This window comes from Lampris incognitus, chromosome 20, assembly GCF_029633865.1.
Source record: "Lampris incognitus isolate fLamInc1 chromosome 20, fLamInc1.hap2, whole genome shotgun sequence".
NCBI classification, from domain to species: Eukaryota; Metazoa; Chordata; class Actinopteri; order Lampriformes; family Lampridae; genus Lampris; species Lampris incognitus.
In genome coordinates, this window is record NC_079230.1 from 14,351,067 (window position 1) to 14,370,221 (window position 19,155).

The window sequence follows — 19,155 nt, forward strand, 5'->3', positions numbered from 1 at the left end:
TTATAATATTTTCTTTTATAATATTTTGAATTAATTTGATGGTGTGAGCTACGGAATTATGAGTCCCGAAATAAAAATGGGGACTTCAAACAGACAACAAAAATACACATAGTATGGCAAAGGGGCACAGAAGAGTTACATCAGCTATTAGAATAGTATGTGAAGCTAGCATAGTCATGACCAGTAGTGTATCAGAGCCTTTTTAATTTTACCAGCTAAATATTAACTTTAACGTAAAAAAAAACAGCCTCTGAGTTATAAATGGTCATCTCAGACTAGTTGGCAGAGCAGAGAAATTTGCAAAACATAGTCAATCGGCACTTAGCTGTCTTCAGGTGTTAATATACCATCTAGTTAAAAATATCACTAAGAAAAATTATAATTCCCTTCGCTCACTAAGGGGAACTTTTATTAAACAGTGTTTTTGCTGATCTCCCCATTATCCTTTTCCCTGCAGGTCTCTAACCCAATAGAAAAGGGTAACAGGGTTCTCAGTGGAATAAGGAAGAGATGAGTTATCAGACCAATGAGAACAGACAGGATAATGGTGATAATGCAGGTCCTTATCACTGAATTCTAGGATGCAGGCCGGGGTCAAACTCCACAGTACTTTCACTTGCAAAGGTCGGGTCGATACGGCAGCGAATGTTAATTGTGCCCTATTCTGTAAACAAAACATCCACTGCACGTTGTCCGTCTTGGGAGAGCCCTCCTCTGTTGTTCTCCCTGAGAATTCTTCCTATTTTTTCTGTTAAAGGTTTTGTTTTTGTTTTTAGGGAGTTGTTCCTTATGTGATAATGGGCTATACAAATAAAATTTGTCTTGACTTAATTTGAATATTCAGGAATACTTACAGCCACTGTTACTACTGCTGCTGCCAGGGCGGCCGCCACTGCTTCAATCAGTATGACCATTGCTAGAATGACAAGTGCAACAACTACAACTACAAAAAAATAATCCATCCATCCATCCATTATCCAAGCCGCTTATCCTACTTAGGGTTGCGGGATGTTGGAGCCTATCCTAGCAGTCATTGGGCAGCAGGCGGGGAGACACTCTGGACAGGCCACCAAGCCATCACAGGGCCGATACACATACACACATTCACACCTAGGGACAATTTATTACAGCTGATTCACCTGACCTACATGTCTTTGGACTGTGGGAGGAAACCAGAGCACCTGGAGGAAACCCACCCAGACACAGGGAGAACATGCAACCTCCACACAAAGGATGACCTGGGATGACCCCCAAAGTTGGACAACCCCAGGGTTCGAACCCAGCACCTTCTTGCTGTGAGGCGACCGAGCTAACCACTGCGCCACCATGCTGCCACAACAAATAATAATAATAATAAAGACGATAAACATAACAAATTTAAAATGAATTAAGTAGAAATAAACAGAAGCAGTTCACATCTCACTCTTAATGAGTCTTGAACTAAAACGCAGGGCAGAAAAGAAGGGTTTTTAAATGTGAGATGAATGAATGAGAATCTAAAAATAAAAGAAAACCTGTCAATTATTCAAAAGGTAGTTTACACCGGGCTGTCTGTCTGGTTAAAAACCTGTTCCTGCTGTGTTATGGTTCCTGCACAGCACAGCGAGCAGTGTTTGTCGGCTGCGGTGCCAACTCTCGTTTATCATTTTCTTGCTTTTCTCTGTCATTTACTTGTATGTACTCTTTGTTCGCCGCTTTGGAAAAAAAAAACTTCAAGACTTCAATTACCACACTTGCATGGGAATTGGAGATCTCTGATACTGTGCCAAGCTCTGATACTGTGTACTGTGCATGGTGCATGGTAAGCTGTGATACTGTGCATGGTAATTGGAGTTCTCTGATACTGTGCCAAGCACTGATACTGTGTCCAAACCCATTTAGTTGGTGCTGACGGTACTCAGCTGTGTCTCAACCCATATTTCATCCCCATGAATGAATGAATGGATGACTGCATTTCTATGGTGTTTTTCAACCACCACACCCATCATCACAGTTAAGGGCACTCCTCCTTTATTGAGAAGATGATCATGGTATGGCATGGTCAAAGTACGTCTTGGATCATTGGTGATTGGGTTCTGATATGAGGATCAAAGTCCTGTATAGATATAGAAGGGATGCGCTTTTGCAAAGTATGCGTTTTTGCGTGTGAGAGAGCAATTTCATTGATAAAGCTTAGGCTTGAAATTTAAACTGAACGTGACCTTTCTACTTAGTGTAAGAGCATTTTTACCTTCTACAGAATGAAATTAACAGAAATTTAACTAATTCTCATTATTAGTTGGGACATCCCAGAACATCGGTGTCGATGACAATTTGGTTACAAAACCCATGCATCCATGGTGTAATGCTGACATTAAATTGCATATTAAAAAAAAAATGTTATGCATGCAAGCACCTCCAGTTTGCATGCCTTTTCAACTCAGGTTCCATCATGCCTAAACCGAGGGTAGCGGCTGTCCCTGTCTCTTCAGCTGGCTCTGTCTGGTTCATATCCCACGTCAAGTCTCGCAATCAGCGTCACAAATAATCACCCGAACCGTTTACAATTTACTGATGAAGGTGACGGAGCAGGGGAGATCTCTCTGCAGCATATGACCCTGATATGACCCGGCTGATTTGGTTTCACTCTCCCTTGTTTTCTCTGTTACCAAGCGATGAGCTGCATGCAAGAGAATTGTGGCATTGTTCATCCACCTCCCCCTCCACACCATCCTAGCTCTACTCGAAGTTTTCTACTTTCAAAAATGTGGAGGGGACTGAGACAAAACATTTTCTGACTGCTGGGGTCCCTAGTTACTTCCATTGTCACTGGGTAGGCCCTAGGTGATAGGCTTGTTGAAGTGGGCAGTTTTCCAAGTGGCATATGACATTAGGCCAATGGCATTGATTCAACAATGTCAATAACATCATTTTCAAGTGAAAGCACATATTTCTCCAGTGCTGGCATTTGGCTACAAGGTTAAATTGAAAACACGTGCAGGGGCGTCCGGGTAGCGTAGCAGTCTATTCCGTCGCCTACCAACATGGGGATCCCAGTTCGAATCCCCGTGTTACCTCCGGCTTGGTCGGGCATCCCTACAGACACAATTGGCCGTGTCTGCGGGTGGGAGGCCGGATGTGGTTATGTGTCCTGGTCGCTGCACTAGCGCCTCCTCCGGTTGGTTGGGGTGCCTGTTCAGGGGGGAAGGGGAACTGGGGGGAATAGCGTGATCCTTCCATGTGCTACGTTCCCCTGGTGAAACTCGTCACTGTCAGGTGAAAAGAAGCAGCTGCCGACTCCACATGTATTGGAGGAGGCATGTGGTAGTCTGCAGCCCTCCCCGGATCGGCAGAGGGGGTGGAGCAGCGACCGGGACGGCTCGGAAGAGTGGGGTAATTGGCCAGATACAATTGGGGGAGAGAAAAAAACAAACAAAAAACAAAATAAATAAATACATTGAAAACATGTGCAACATATTGGCTAACCAGCAGTTTCACGGAGTTGGTGCCACTCCCCAGCTATTTGATGTTCCTTGCTGCTATCAAATTACAGTCTCAAGCAAGAAGAGGGGTTTTCAAACATAGTGTTTGAGCACTGTGACAACAGAGGATGTGAAACTTAAAAGAATGCCCGACAGCCCGCTCTACGAGTCAAAATTATTAAAGGTGGCAACACCATAAAAAAAAGTCATGCAACCATGACAAGTCTACTAGACGATATGACATATAATGCAATGGAAACTGACAAATGAGAGTTATGAGTCAGATGCACGCTGGTTTCACAAGGGCTCGCCTACCTTGCTGGGCTTCCTTTTCTCCCCGATGCTCTCTGCCTCCTCGTGCTCCTTGGCCCCCTGGGTTAGGTTGGTGTAGTTGGCCAGACGGTTGAGCAGAGAGGAGACCTTTGGCCGTGTGTCCATCTCCTCCTGCAGAAGGGTGAGGAGGAGAGGGAGAGAAAAGGGGAGATGTGAAAGACAGAAAGGTGGGGAAAAGGAACAAATAGAGGTGAGAGTGCAGAGCAAGCAAGAGTGCAGTGGGGAGAGGGGCAGAAGAGGAAGGGAGAGGGAAACGGGAATAAGAAGAATGAGTGGAGAGTGTGGGAGGAGGAGAGGAAAATGGAGGGAAAGTGTGGTAGCGGAGGACAGGAAAGAGGAATCCAGACACATCAAAACGAGTAGGTCTGGAGTGGCAGCATAATGCAGTTACACAGAACACACATTAGTTCATAAATGTCATGGTTCAAACCTCAAACAGGGCCAGGTTTCTGTCGTAGAAGTCATCGTCGTCCACACCGTGCGCATTGTTTATGTAGACACTGGAGATTTTAGCATTTCCCTCACCTAGATAGCAAGACACAAACCAAGAAATAATGAGAGACAAAGAGAGTGAGAGAGAGATGGAGAGGAATACGTGTTGAGAAAGGGGAGGAGATAGTGAGGGAATAACAAGGAGACAGCATGAGAGAAGATGGCAAAGGAGGACAAGAAAAAGTGTAAGCGTGTGAGAGATGAGATGATGGGAAAGGGGGGAGTTGGAAAGAGCGACAAACCAAGAGAGAGAGAAAGAGACAAACAGAGAGACAAAGACAGTTAAATAAATCTTATATATAATGGTCATGTTGCAAGCAAACATGATATATAGGAGGACATTTGAGTAGTCAGCCATACAGTACATGTGTGCATCTGTAAAAGAGAGCAATGGGGGGAGAGGAAACGAGAGATGAGAACAGGTAGAGAGGGATGTGAAAAAGAGAAAATGGAGAATGTGAAAAAGGGGTGAGAAAAAAAAAACTGAACATGAATGATGGCTGTAACAGGAATTAAATGTAAGGGAGATGGTCGGAGATGAGCAAAGCAGCACTGCGATGCAGCACACAGAGACAGTGGATCTGGCCACACGGCAGCCATTTTCCTCACTGTCGCCACAGGCTTGAGGAGACATGGCTCCAGACCCTGCCACTAAAACACTCAAACTAGCTTGTTCTCCGTCCCTCTTTAACACACAGAGAAACACACACATGCACACACGCAAACTTTGGTGTGCTGACCACGGTGTCCTCAGTTCCGTTCCACCTTGGTCAGCACCATCCACTGGGTCACCAACAACCCAAGTCAGCAATCCAACTTCCCTCCCCACTTCAGCAGTGACTGACGTGCTCTTGCATGCACACATTAACACATAAAATGTAGGATACTTGATGTGACAGTTCACAGAATCTACAAACTCCATATTCAACATTTAAGAAACAAGAAAACACACTGGCTGACAGGTTTATGCTGTTTTTTGTTTTTTTCAGAGAGTTGCCTAAACATGCCCTTGTGCAACAGGGTGCAAGGTTGGGCAGGACATGATTTCATGATATACTTTATTAACCCCCATGGGGAAATTAATGCTCTGTATTTAACCCATCCTAGCGGTGTAGCTAGGAGCAGTGGGCAGCCGCCGTGCAGCGCCCAGGGACCAACTCCAGTTCGTCTTGCCATGCCTCGATCAAGGGCTCAGACAGGAGTATTAACCCTAACATGCATGTCTTTTCGATGGTGGAGGAAACCGGAGCACCCAGAGAAAACCCACCGCAGACACGGGGAGAACATGCAAACTCCACACAGAGGACAATCCGGGATGACCCCTAAGGTTGGACAAACCCGGGGTTCGAACTCAGGATCTTCTTGCTGTGAGGTGACGGCGCTAACCACTGTGCCACCGTGCCGCCCGAGCAGCAGGGGTCTTAACATCTATGCCACCATTTGTCACACCTCACTGTCAATCAAACTTCTTTTGCCACAATTGCCGTTAAATATCAAAGAGAATTTGAATCCCCTTTTTTGACAGATTAATTCTTTCGAGTAAATGAGGATTTCTAAATGATGGGTAGGAAGATGAAAAAATGTATCAGCCATAGAAAAACAAAATGACCTGCCTTTACCTGTCTTGGTGCTAGTGGTGACTATCCCGAGTGCTGACAACTCTGCCCATGACTTTTCAGGGTTGAAAGAACAAGAAGCACTTACGACATCAGATGACGAAGTGGAGAGAACGAACTAAGTTTTTCATATACACTACCGTTCAAAAGTTTGGGATCACCCAAACAATTTTGTGTTTTCCATGAAAAGTCACACTTATTCACCACCATATGTTGTGAAATGAATAGAAAATAGAGTCAAGACATTGACAAGGTTAGAAATAATGATTTGTATTTGAAATAAGATTTTTTTTACATCAAACTTTGCTTTCGTCAAAGAATCCTCCATTTGCAGCAATTACAGCATTGCAGACCTTTGGCATTCTAGCTGTTAATTTGTTGAGGTAATCTGGAGAAATTGCACCCCACGCTTCCAGAAGCAGCTCCCACAAGTTGGATTGGTTGGATGGGCACTTCTTTGAGCAGATTGAGTTTCTGGAGCATCACATTTGTGGGGTCAATTAAACGCTCAAAATGGCCAGAAAAAGAGAACTTTCATCTGAAACTCGACAGTCTATTCTTGTTCTTAGAAATGAAGGCTATTCCATGCGAGAAATTGCTAAGAAATTGAAGATTTCCTACACCGGTGTGTACTACTCCCTTCAGAGGACAGCACAAACAGGCTCTAACCAGAGTAGAAAAAGAAGTGGGAGGCCGCGTTGCACAACTGAGCAAGAAGATAAGTACATTAGAGTCTCTAGTTTGAGAAACAGACGCCTCACAGGTCCCCAACTGGCATCTTCATTAAATAGTACCTGTTAGAGCCTGTTTGTGCTGTCCTCTGAAGGGAGTAGTACACACCGGTGTAGGAAATCTTCAATTTCTTAGCAATTTCTCGCATGGAATAGCCTTCATTTCTAAGAACAAGAATAGACTGTCGAGTTTCAGATGAAAGTTCTCTTTTTCTGGCCATTTTGAGCGTTTAATTGACCCCACAAATGTGATGCTCCAGAAACTCAATCTGCTCAAAGAAGTGCCCATCCAACCAATCCAACTTGTGGGAGCTGCTTCTGGAAGCGTGGGGTGCAATTTCTCCAGATTACCTCAACAAATTAACAGCTAGAATGCCAAAGGTCTGCAATGCTGTAATTGCTGCAAATGGAGGATTCTTTGACGAAAGCAAAGTTTGATGTAAAAAAAATCTTATTTCAAATACAAATCATTATTTCTAACCTTGTCAATGTCTTGACTCTATTTTCTATTCATTTCACAACATATGGTGGTGAATAAGTGTGACTTTTCATGGAAAACACAAAATTGTTTGGGTGATCCCAAACTTTTGAACGGTAGTGTATGTCAATTTGAACAGTTGTAGGTGCTGAGCAGGTTGCAAAAGCAAAGACAAACTGGGAAGCAGATCAGCTTTATTCATCGTTTACAAAGTCAACATGAGCCATACAGTCAACTCATACTCTGGAAAAAAAATGGTAGCACATATCCCTTTTTCTATATGCTAGTCTGACGCTTACAAAAACCTCATTTGTATTCTGACTCTCCAAAATGAAGTTACGACATGCTTAACAGACAATACAACAAAACAAAGCATGTCGGGTTATTAAAGAATAGGCTACATATGCCTTACGTTGCACTTCAAACTCCGTGTTAGGGCAATGCAAAGGTTTTTGAATCGTGCCCTTATGCATACCTGCACACACATGGGCACCCCCGGCAGCTTTACTGCACAACCAGTTGAGCGAGACAGTCGAGACTCACAGATACTGAGTGATGATAAGGCTCTCCAGTTGTTGACATTTATTGACCGGCTGTCTCTCTCTACCATGCCTGACCTGACTGGATGTTCCCTTGACAAGCCGTCTTGTGCAGTCTCCTGTCAACTGACTGATTACAGTGTTTTATCCACCTGCCTGTCACTTAACAAAGTCTGAGTGCAATGGCTGTTACAGGTAAAGAGTTGGACTAGAAGAAACCAGAAGAAAAAAGTATCCGTTGTTTTGAAAGAAAACTGGCACCTACTTTAATTGCATTGCTGTTTAAGTGATCTTGCATAAATCACATCCTTTGCCGACAGAATTTTTAGTTTTATAAAATGGACCCTTAATATTTTAGATATGCGGTGCAATGACCACCACCCACCCACTACGTGAACACACACACACCAGTACAGATACAGTACAGGCGCTGGATCGGCTGGGAGAGCTTGGTCTGCTGCGTCCTGTGGGCTCAGGGACCACGGCCCTGCCTGGAGCTGCGCCCGAAGAGGAAGCACCAAGGGCGGTCTGACAGGACGCGGAAGCGGGGCAAGCTAAGCTAACTGCTAGCCCATGCAGACCGGCAGTTCCGATAACACGAGGGCGGTCTGGCAGGGCATTGCCTGGAGTTGACTGTGTTTTTGGTGTCGTCGTGTGGAATGCGGGGAGATGTGTCGAAGGTGTCTGGCTGGGAGAGCTGGTGTTGGTGTTTGGATCGGCTGGGGGAGCCTGGTGTACTGTGTCCGGTGGGCCCAAGGACCACGGCCCTGCCCGGAGCTGCGCCCGAAGAGAAAGCACCAAAGGTGGTCTGAAAGGACATGGAAGCGGGGCAGGCTAAGCTAACTGCTAGCCCATGCAGACCGGCAGTCATCCTGGCTGGCGTTCACTCACTTGGACAGTGAAAATTTTTTTTGGATATGTTGTATATACACTCACTGGCCACTTTATTAGGTACACCTTGCTAGTACCGGGGTGGACCCCCTTTTGTCTTCAGAACTGCCTTAATCCTTCGTGGCATAGATTCAACAAGGTACTGGAAACATTCCTCAGAGTTTGGTCCATATTGACATGATAGCATCACGCAGTTGCTGCAGATTTGTCGGCTGCACATCCATGATGCGAATCTCCCGGTCCACCACATCCCAAATGTGCTCTATTGGATTGAGATCTGGTGACTGTGGAGGCCATTTGGGTACAGTGAACTCATTGTCATGTTCAAGAAACCAGTCTGAGATGATTCGAGCTTTATGACATGGCGCGTTATCCTGCTGGAAGTAGCCATCAGAAGATGGGAACACTGTAGTCATAAAGGAATGGACATGGTCAGCAACAATACTCAGGTAGGCTGTGGCGTTGACACGATGCTCAATTGGTACTAACGGGCCCAAAGTGTGCCAAGAAAATATCCCCCACACCATTACACCACCACCATCAGCCTGAACCGTTGATACAAGGCAGGATGGATCCATGCTTTCATGTTGTTGACGCCAAATTCTGACCCTACCATCCGAATGTCGCAGCTGAAATCGAGACTCATCAGACCAGGCAACGTTTTTCCAATCTTCTATTGTCCAATTTTGGTGAGCCTGTGCGAATTGTAGCCTCAGTTTCCTGTTCTTAGCTGACAGGAGTGGCACCCAGTGTGGTCTTCTGCTGCTGTAGCCCATCTGCCTCAAGGTTCGACGTGTTGTGTGTTCAGAGATGCTCTTCTGCATACCTCGGTTGTAATGAGTGGTTATTTGAGTTACTGTTGCCTTTCTATCAGCTCGAACCAGTCTGGCCATTCTCCTCTGACCTCTGGCATCAACAAGGCATTTTCGCCCACAGAACTGCCGCTCACTGGATATTTTCTCTTTTTCGGACCATTCTCTGTAAACCCTAGAGATGGTTGTGCGTGAAAATCCCAGTAGATCAGCAGTTTCTGAAATACTCAGACCAGCCCGTCTGGCACCAACAACCATGCCACGTTCAAAGTCACTTAAATCACCTTTCTTCCCCATTCTGATGCTCGGTTTGAACTGCAGCAGATCGTCTTGACCATGTCTACATGCCTAAATGCATTGAGTTGCTGCCATGTGATTGGCTGATTAGAAATTTGCGTTAACGAGCAGTTGGACAGGTGTGCCTAATAAAGTGGCCGGTGAGTGTATATATTTTTGTAGTTTTTTTTTGTAGTTTGGATATATGCGTTCTTGTTGTTTGGATATGTGTTTTTGTCTTTGTGTTGCAGTGTTGTGGGCTGGGGGAAACGATATTTCGTTTCATTTCATGCACTTGCGTACATGAAATGAAACGACAAATAACTGTCCCTGATTCCTGAGCTATGAAGGAAATAATCAGTGTTGCAATTGTTACTAAGAAAGTCTGCATGCAAGTATCATTATCCTTTTAAGAGAACACGCGATGAAATATGAAACCGGTTTCAGCAGTAAATTGGATGTGTTACTGTAGACCTAACAGAGTAGAGGTCTGTGTGGCCTGGCTGAATTTCAGTGTTCTACAAAAATGCATCAAGGAACAGCAACGTTTCCAAAACTAAATTTAAGATGTAAAGGCTGCAATCAACAGTAATAAAGGAATGCTAAGACCCTACATTAAGGAATGGCAAGCCCTGTAATTGTAGACTGCCCAGACCTTCAATTACCCAATTCAAAAAGACCTTCAAGTCTTTTTCACAAGGAAATTAAATGTGGTGACTTTATAAGACTGAGGACCAGCAGATCCTGATATAGTCTGATGTAGACAGATTAAACAGAGCTGTTGTACTACTAATGGAAATTGGGGAACACACCCAAAAATACCACTCCCAACACACGCACAAAACGCTGACTTACTTGAGAAGGGAAAGCTTGTTTTAATTTGATCAGTCTGACCATTAGCTAATTTAGCTAATTGCATGACAGCAGCCAGCAGTATCCTTTACATCCTCTTTTAGTTTGATATTTACAACACATATCAAGCAGAAAGTGATGTTTGTGGATTTGTGAGATGTAATGCAAGTCCTCTGTCTACTCTGTAGAGTTTAGACAATTTGCAATTTGGTTCGTCCTCATGGAACATACTTACCCAGCAACTGTGAGGAACAAAGTTAAAATTAAAACCGCCATTGGAAAGAAGAGGAGCAGTGCTCCCACCGCGCCCCTCCTTTGCAACAGCCCTGATCCTAACATAGTCTGACATGTCGTCCGAAAAGGTCTTCATTGCAGTGCTCTCATCTGGGATGCAAACAATGTTGCCCAATAACAAATGTTTCAAAAGGTTGCCCATGATATCATCATAATGAGGTAGACTAGAAATGAGTCAGAAGGAAAGAATGGAAACCTCAGTGGGCTGCAGCAAAGACTGCGTAGTGACATCGTGACATTCCGGCTTTGAATTTGCCTCTCCCTCTTTTGTGTAATTCGTATCCTACCTTCACGGTCACCCTCTGCTTTAAATGTTTGAATGCAACCGAAACACTTAAGGAACCATGTCAAAAGCCAGAAGGAATGTTCCAATCTATCCTGTCCTCTGCTAGTAAATACCTCAGCTGTATCACATTGGGGTTCACACTCCCATCACTGAGTGCAAGAGACTACAGCTATGTGCCTTTGTGTGTGTGCTCCCCTGAGAATCCAGAGGAGCGTTGTCTTGCAGAGAACGCATCAAAGTATTTCAGTGGTTTTGTGTGCATGTATGTGTGTGTCTGTGTGAGAGAGAGAGAGAGCACATCAGGTGAAGCGGAATGCCCCTTGAGCCAAATAAATGCATGCCAGTGCTTGCCATGAGCGCATCAAATTAAATAGCTAACGCTAGGTCTGTCAGTGAAAGCTGCTTCAAAAATAATGGCTTCAGAATGCGTTTTGACCTCTCTGAAAAACAACGCTCCGCATCTCGTTTCCTTTCCTCCTCGATGCCTTTTGAGCTCCGATTCATTCACTCAGAGAAGGATAAGCGATGTATTCTACCTTTTCACATGTTTTTACACCTGACTGGAGGAAATGATTACTGCCACGCTATTTATGATTTTTTTTAACAACTAACATTTGAAAATTTGTCCACAAATCGTGTTGAATCAGCGATGCTCAAAATTTGTGATGACAATCATGTTGCCCGGCCCCTTCTGATGATGCCATATAACTCGGCAAATTTATTTCACAACTACTAGTTTCCTATTATGTGACAGGGTTTCTACCTTGTGGTTTTGGGCTATGCAAATAAACCTGACTTTGTGAAATCACAGGCAATAGATTTAAATGGAGTATAGTGGAGCTGAACAATATTTTTCAAACATGTTTCCAGCTTTTATAAACTTTCCAAGACCCGGACATATTTTCTTCCCCCTAAATTTCCAGACTTTCAGCAGCTGTGTGGAAACCCTGTAGACAGACTGATAGGCAAACAGAGAGACAATAGCTAGAAAGGCTGTGCAGTCGTAGTGTGCAAATGTGCATCCCTCCATCTCTCTCCCCCTCACTGTATAAATAACCGTGGCATCACACAGCCTTATCAAAACACCAATCGGATTATCCTGCCAGATTTCTATTTATGGAAGCTTATTAACAAAGACACATGAGGGATCCTAACGAGTAAACAACTGCTTAAGTACATCAGTACGAGTAAGAGTTATATCTTTATCAGACCGACCACTGAGCCGATAAGTTAGTGTGGTTGTTCCAACATTTTTTTAATAGTGAATGACTGAACGCTGCTCAAGAGCTGTAACAACTGACATGCTCAAAGGAAACGTTTATTAGGTTTTAGGGGTTCCACAGGGAAAGAATAAAGTCAAGAACTCCCAAACGGCTATGAATTGAACCGTGGGACCCAAACTGTGGAGGTCCTCTAAACAGAAACCCAATCCAAGAAGCTGGAATGATTTTTTTTTAAAATTTGGTCACAATTTAAACTGACTGTACTGTAGATGGGGTGTCTACACTTCATGACTTGCTGAGATGGCCATATCTTATGCAATGTCACCCTCTCTGAGATCCCATAAGCTTTAAGATCTCTTTTTGGCAGTCAGATTTTCTTACTGGTTGACAGATGTACTTCTTGTGCACAACGGAAGAATCCATCTGGCATGTTGTGCATTAGTGTGTGCTTTAGGCTCCATCCTAGCTTTGTCAATCTTTGCAAGTACAGGGTGAATATAAAGTGACAGGACAAGACCCGAGTGATCCCAGTGAAATCATTGTCGGAACCTATGTATCCACATCATGAATGAGCAACTGAGGGATTTGAGATGAGAGAATGAGTGTGTGTGAGTGTGTGTGTGTGTCCTGGCACATGTTGATATTATTGACGTCTAAACCAAAGGGTGACAGCAAATGTGCATTCGTTAATTGTTTTGAAACGCATGTTGCATTTAGCTGTATATGTACACTTGTGCGTGTTAACCATGTTCATCCAGAGTATGACAGTGTGTGAGTGCGTGTGTGTTTGCATTCAAGTTTATTTCAAGTCAGATGACATCAATGACAAAAACATACAAAAAACGGTTACTCACTTTGGTCTGCATTGCTGCGGGTGTCAGGTGTCTCCCCCCCTCCTGCTCCTGGAGTGGCAGTGGAGGTGGTCAGGCCCCCGGACCCCTCGCTGAGCAGATCGCTGCGGTTGACACTTTCCCTGGAGCCGAATCGCACGCGGCCACTGGAGCTGATATCGGGTGAGGTGTCGGACAGCCCGGGGAGGTCCTCGGCCTTGGTGGGCGTGACCGTGAAACGCACCGATGCCATGACAACTCACTTCTTGTGGGGTGGGGTAGGGGGGTCGTGGGAGAACTGGGGTGGGTGCAAACTAGCTACCTAAAGTGAGCTGAGCTAGGCTATTTCTCAGGTGGCAGTGAGGTGATGGTGGTTTTTAGAATCTTCCCAAATGCAGCTAAACTTCCCCATTGAAACAAGCTGGTTGTTTGCCACCACGCATGTAGATGAAACTCAACTATTAACTTCTGTATGCGTGAAACAAAATCTCTTCAATGCTCCTTAATGTTTAGCAGTTTTAATGGGAATACCATGGCATCCCTTCTTTCTGAATGCGTATTGGCTTCACGTGATTTTTTGTTTTTATAAGCAAAAATGAAAAAAAAAAAGCTGGCAAGTACTCAAGATATGACAATATATAGAAAATAGTGTAAAAGCGGAGTCTTTTCTTGCAAAATCAAGCTAAACCTCTTGTTGCCCTCAGGTTAAATCTTGAAAACATCAGCTGAGACATAAGCTGAGTGATAAGTTTTTTGTGCAAAGCATCTGTTTTTATAAAATGTTGATATGACTATGGCTTAGGATCATAGTCATGTGATGTGCCACACCTGTCTTTCTCGATGACCTTTCTCAAGAAAACATAGGTCTGATTTACTGATATGTACCTTATTTTGATATTGACCCCGGTTATGACAATGTTGTCCTATCATGATTGTGTCCATCGTTTGACACAGCCAGGGCAGGGGGTTACATGGTGGGACAAGATATAGATCCAGTGATGCAGTAAGGGTTTGGGTAATGGATAAGAGAAAGGGGGGTGGGGGAGAGAAAGAAGAGGTGAGTTAAGTTTTCACCACAGAGCTTTGTCAGACGATCTTCCTCGCAGATAAACATTCAGCACAACTACAAAGCATGTACAACTTCAAATTACAGATTTGCACTGAGAGATGCAAAGTACAGCCAAGTTTCTACAGAATATCACAATTCCTCTGCTTAACTCTTGACCCATTCAGAGGTAAGAGTATATACAGGAGCAATAAGGGAGAGCAGGTCATACAGGAAAGCATGTGCGTCTTGGGAACCAATGTCACCGAAGCTGTTCCAATTCTCATTTGTAATTTCTCACCTGCCCTTTGTTTAAAATATGCATCTTCTTCTCAGTTTCCCTTTTGAGGTTGACTGAGTTTAACAATGACCAGACGACCAGTTTAACAATGACCAGACGACCAGTTTAACAATGGGGGGTGGGGGTATACATATATATTATCTAAAAGAGAACAAACTAGAGAAACTGGCCACTGAAGTGTATCCTTTAAAAGTCAGGGCCTCTCCAAACGGTTTTCTTTTGATCCATAGCTGAAGAAAGTGTAAAACAACAACCGGAATAAACGTTGCGCACTCCCCGTTTGGGCCATTCATTACCTTAGAGGTGCAAAGTCAACGGTGCAAGTCCCTATAGGTTAAAAAAACAAAACAAAAAGATGGGTGGATGAAGTTGAGTTGTTGCTTTGGTAAGGTTCATAATTTAATTATTATAGGAGAGCGGTTCCAACCGGTTGGGCTAGTGACTGCTTAGCTCTGCACTCCCGTCTCACTCGCTCCTCATGCGGAGGCGACGCATTTCTTGTGTTATAATACAGCCTCTGTCTCCCTCAACACACACACACACACACACACACACACAGAAGCGTATTGGAGGGTGAGGCGAACACCGGGGTGGGTTGAAAGGTGCCAAAGCCAAGCAGAGTGAGCTGCTATGCAAGTCTCACATGTTGAACGTGAACAGATATTAGCGTTTACGTGAGAGAGGTGCGTGCGTCTGGTTTCACCAACTTAACGCCGCGCAGTTTCTCGTTCGTTTTACGCCTCCGATTCGGTACCAAATGAAACCAGTTTGACACAAAGCGCGCAGTGTGACCCATTACCGAATACCCGAGTGGCTGACAAATGGCAAGTTTGTCAGCCACTGCTTGACTGCGTTTCTCTGCGCCACGCGTCTTTTCATTCTGAATATGTCGCCAAATAAGAGCGCGGTGCCCCAGTTGGACGTTTGCAAAAAAAAAAAGGAAGTTGGCGTTATCGCCCGTTCGGAGACACCCCCAAACAAGTACCGGCGGCGAGACAAAGGGTTATCCCGGCTGCAGATGATGCTTGGTTTACATGCTAACCGTCACATTGCCAGCCTTCATAAGCCAATTAAACTTGCCATGATTCTGGCTCGGACCGGTCGGGGGAAAAACCCTTTCAGTCATACGGGACGGGCGGTGCGACGAGACCATCGGTCACATCTTGCTGCGCCAAACAGGGAGATAAAGACGTCCCCATATCGCAGAGGTATGCGGCATGTGTCGGTCTCTGCAGCAGTTACCAATGCACCTCTCGGTAGGCGCATTTCACTCCGGCTTTGAGTCTTACACACACTACGGATGAACGGAAGAGGTTGCCGTTCCCGCAAAATACAAAAGACGCGTTATAACATTTCGCACACGACGTCAACAGGTTCTCGGTGACGGAAGCGCACCCTGGCTCCATGGGATGGCCGTCAGTGGGCGCCCCCGTAGTCGTTCGGCGCCGTTACAGCGGGCTAGCTGTTAGCTAGCAAAGCGCTAAGGTTAGCCACACTGGCTAGCCACGCGTTCCGCCGCTGTCCCCCGACGGCGCCAGGTAACCGACGCCGACTCTGCACGCCGCAAGGGTGACCATCAAAGAACACGTACCTGGGGGGGACGAAACTTATAAAAAGCCCCTGAACCACGTCTGTCGCTCCAGTTGCGGCTGCGGCGTTTTGGCTCCGCTCCCGGTGGCTGTCGGCACTTTGTTCAAAGATAAACAAGACGGACGGGCGCACTTGCAGTTCCTGTTTTGCCTGCCGTTCCTTGTTCTGCGCATGCGGGATGCCGGCGGTGCTGTCCGGCTACTTAGACTTAAAGCAGCATCAGTTCCAAAACGCCATCTATAAGTGCCCATATGTATGGCACATGTTTTATTTTGACATTCACAGAAACATGGACATGGTGTCTACATGGACATTCCAAATTCAGGTGTATTACACAGCGCCAACTATCGTAGAAGCGTAAAGACAGTATCGCAGTCTGAAATCAACTTTACTGTTAACCATCTTTATAAGCAAGGGCTTTGTTTTTTAAAACCTAAAAATAACATAAACATGGGTGTTAAACTTTAAAAAAACAAAACAAAACATAAAAGCAGTGTATTAACCCCAAATACATGTCACTGAAAAAAAAATCCCCCAGCCCCGCAGGATCAAACCCTCCTATCGTGATAGCAGATATTAAAAAAAAATGATCAAAGAGTCATCTTGCTTTAGATAATGAGTGTAGGCTGAAACTGGGTTTGAGAGTTGGGTTGAACTGTTAAACATCACGTTACGCTTTTACGGGAAATTTCAAATGTCGCCTCCTCCCCATCTGCAGTCCAATTCACCCTCCTTCCTCTCATGCCTCCACCACCTTCCACTAATGTTCTCCATTTCTTTCCATCAATCTCTTTTTGTCCCCATTGTTTCTTTAGAGGACGGGTCTGGGCTGCTGAGTGAGTAGAAGGCCAAAGCGTTTCTTCACGGTTACTCTGTGCCGGGAAAACTTGTCATCAGGGGAGAAGCGAGCCGGGTGGGCTGAACTCGTGGGAACTCCTGCTGGGTCCACCTTCTGTTAAAAAAAGGCAGGACATGAGATGATCAAATTAAGACAGAAAGTAATCACATGAATAGAAAGTGCTTTAAAGCACAATTTATCTTGTATTTATGGTTGTTTTCTGAATGGGCACAGGCTTTTCAGGGCAACTTTATCACAGGCCTCATTCAACAACAATCCCCCAAACCTTATGAATCACACAAACGACCACTAATATTTTCTGTCTACAGAATTCAAAAGATACTTTGCCTATTTCATGTCAAGATGAAAACACATTTATGAAGACCTTTTCACAATATATCTATACGTATCACTCTCACTCTGAAGTTCATCACATTCAACTGTTTCTATAGTATGGTATCAAACTACAACTAGCTTTCAAATAATATACCCTCACAAAGCACTTTAGGATCTTCTACATTATGAAAAGATTATTTTATGCATGTTCTAATGTATGTATGCGATAACCGTTTTTGCTGTTCTTGTTTTATTTATTTTAATAATGGGTGTCTTTTTCAAGAGCTACAGTAAGGCAAATTCCTATCAACTGTGATGACATGGCAATGAAGTATTGAACTTGAATCTCATTTTGTGAGAATTTTCAGGTAATGTGGTCTCGTTATCGATGATTTAGCCAACAAAACCGTATCACAATATGATATCTGAACTTCATTCTGATGCAATACCACTGAAGACGATAAACGATAATAACGAACGATTGCACAGCCATAACTAGCGCAACCTTTGGAGGCATTTTGCTAAACTACGCTGGACTAGCTACGAAGTAAACGCTAAACTAACATTTTTAAAAAATCGCCGCATCATCCCATCCGAAAGTACAACGAATTACGCGGATTGGTATCCATGCTTTTCTTGAGGAAGTAAACATGCCGTTACCTTTAGGGTGTAGACTCTATCCCCACTCTCATCTAGGTAATACTGCAGGAACATTTTGATAAATACCTCCTCCTGTACTTGCACCAATTCAACCCTTCAACAAACTCGCTTTTAAATTGGGAGATGTTGTTTAGGTCAGACGATAAACGCTCGTTAAGTTTTACACAACACGTGTCGCACGAGTCCTTTCTCAGGGTCGGGAGACGCGCGCAGAGCGGATATCCGCCAAACACGTCCGGCGCTCAGCAATCTGGGAAATTGTGTTTCTAGCCGTCGCTAATATAACAGCGCAGCTGTCAACACGGAGTTATTCTCAATACAACTAGCTAACATTTTAGAATTGGAATGTTCGTGTGTATATCTGTCAGGATTTCCAGTCATAAGTACACAGCAGGACCATAAACGTTGCGTTTTAAAATAAATGAAATTAATTGAAAGAACAGGGCACGAATTGAGCCGGGAAAATACCCGCCAAGTAAGCTACTATTCAAAATCTACCACAGCGAAGGTGAGTCGTTTATCTGATTAACCTGGGGAAAAAAAGTTTCGAAGTTGGTTGTAAGTTTACTTTTGAAAAACGCTTGGATACGCAGAGTATTGACTACCAAATCGCATCATAGCTCATTCAAAGTTTTCATCTGACATTTCGATGATGAGAAGCCATAAAAAAAAATCTCTTGATAGGGTTGAACCCGAAATTAACCAATTCGTTGCTCAATGAAATAGCAAGAACAAGGATTAGAAAGTCGTTCTGGAAATTTCGAAAACAAATTTAGTGCGCGGTGTAATTACCGTGTTATAAGTCAAAATTAGTTTTGATTTTTAAGAGCAGGAACATCAAATTCGATGAGACATTATTTGCCGGTGCTTGTCGAACCTCCACTATTCCTTAGATGTATGGAATTTGATTTTCTCAACTAATCTAATTAACTACTTAGTCAGGTAACTACATCTATATTTTGGTGTAATGCTGACCATTATATTTCTTCAACACTAAAGGTCAATACACCATTCGCTCAGTTTACCAAGTGTGTAATATCTTGTGACTCTTAACAGGTGTCACCCCCAGGATGGATTTAGGGCAGGTTATCACACAACAGCCCATCCTCCATGACAGACAGCTGGGAACATCCTCCTTCATGCTGGCTCCTGACCAGAAGCAGTGCTCACCTACTGCCTTTTCACCCATCTGCCCAAACCTTAATGAACCCCTGGTGAACTCACTCGACTCAGAACCAGTGCGATTTTCTATGGCGTGCCAACAATATGCA

The 19,155-nt window shown here is 44.2% G+C and overlaps 2 protein-coding genes across 3 annotated transcripts in view; both read right to left on the reverse strand.

Moving 5' to 3' along the window:
• LOC130130897 (solute carrier family 12 member 6-like) overlaps nt 1–13,367 on the reverse strand; it is a 46,094-nt gene extending 32,727 nt beyond the window's left edge. For both annotated transcript variants that reach the window (XM_056300754.1, XM_056300753.1), the window contains exons 1-3: nt 13,139–13,367; nt 4,225–4,319; nt 3,777–3,905 (exon numbers count right to left, since the gene is read on the reverse strand). In XM_056300754.1, coding sequence (XP_056156729.1) covers nt 3,777–3,905; nt 4,225–4,319; nt 13,139–13,367 — 453 coding nt within the window. The remainder of the gene's footprint in view (nt 1–3,776; nt 3,906–4,224; nt 4,320–13,138) is intronic.
• A 2,920-nt stretch (nt 13,368–16,287) lies between these two features.
• Nucleotides 16,288–18,104, reverse strand: nop10 (NOP10 ribonucleoprotein homolog (yeast)). The gene is made up of 2 exons (XM_056300663.1): nt 17,885–18,104; nt 16,288–17,002 (listed from the first exon to the last, which is right to left on the reverse strand). Exons 1-2 carry the CDS (start codon nt 17,936–17,938, stop codon nt 16,862–16,864), a joined length of 195 nt encoding a protein of 64 aa, XP_056156638.1. The 5' UTR covers nt 17,939–18,104; the 3' UTR covers nt 16,288–16,861.
• Nucleotides 18,105–19,155: the final 1,051 nt, after the last annotated feature.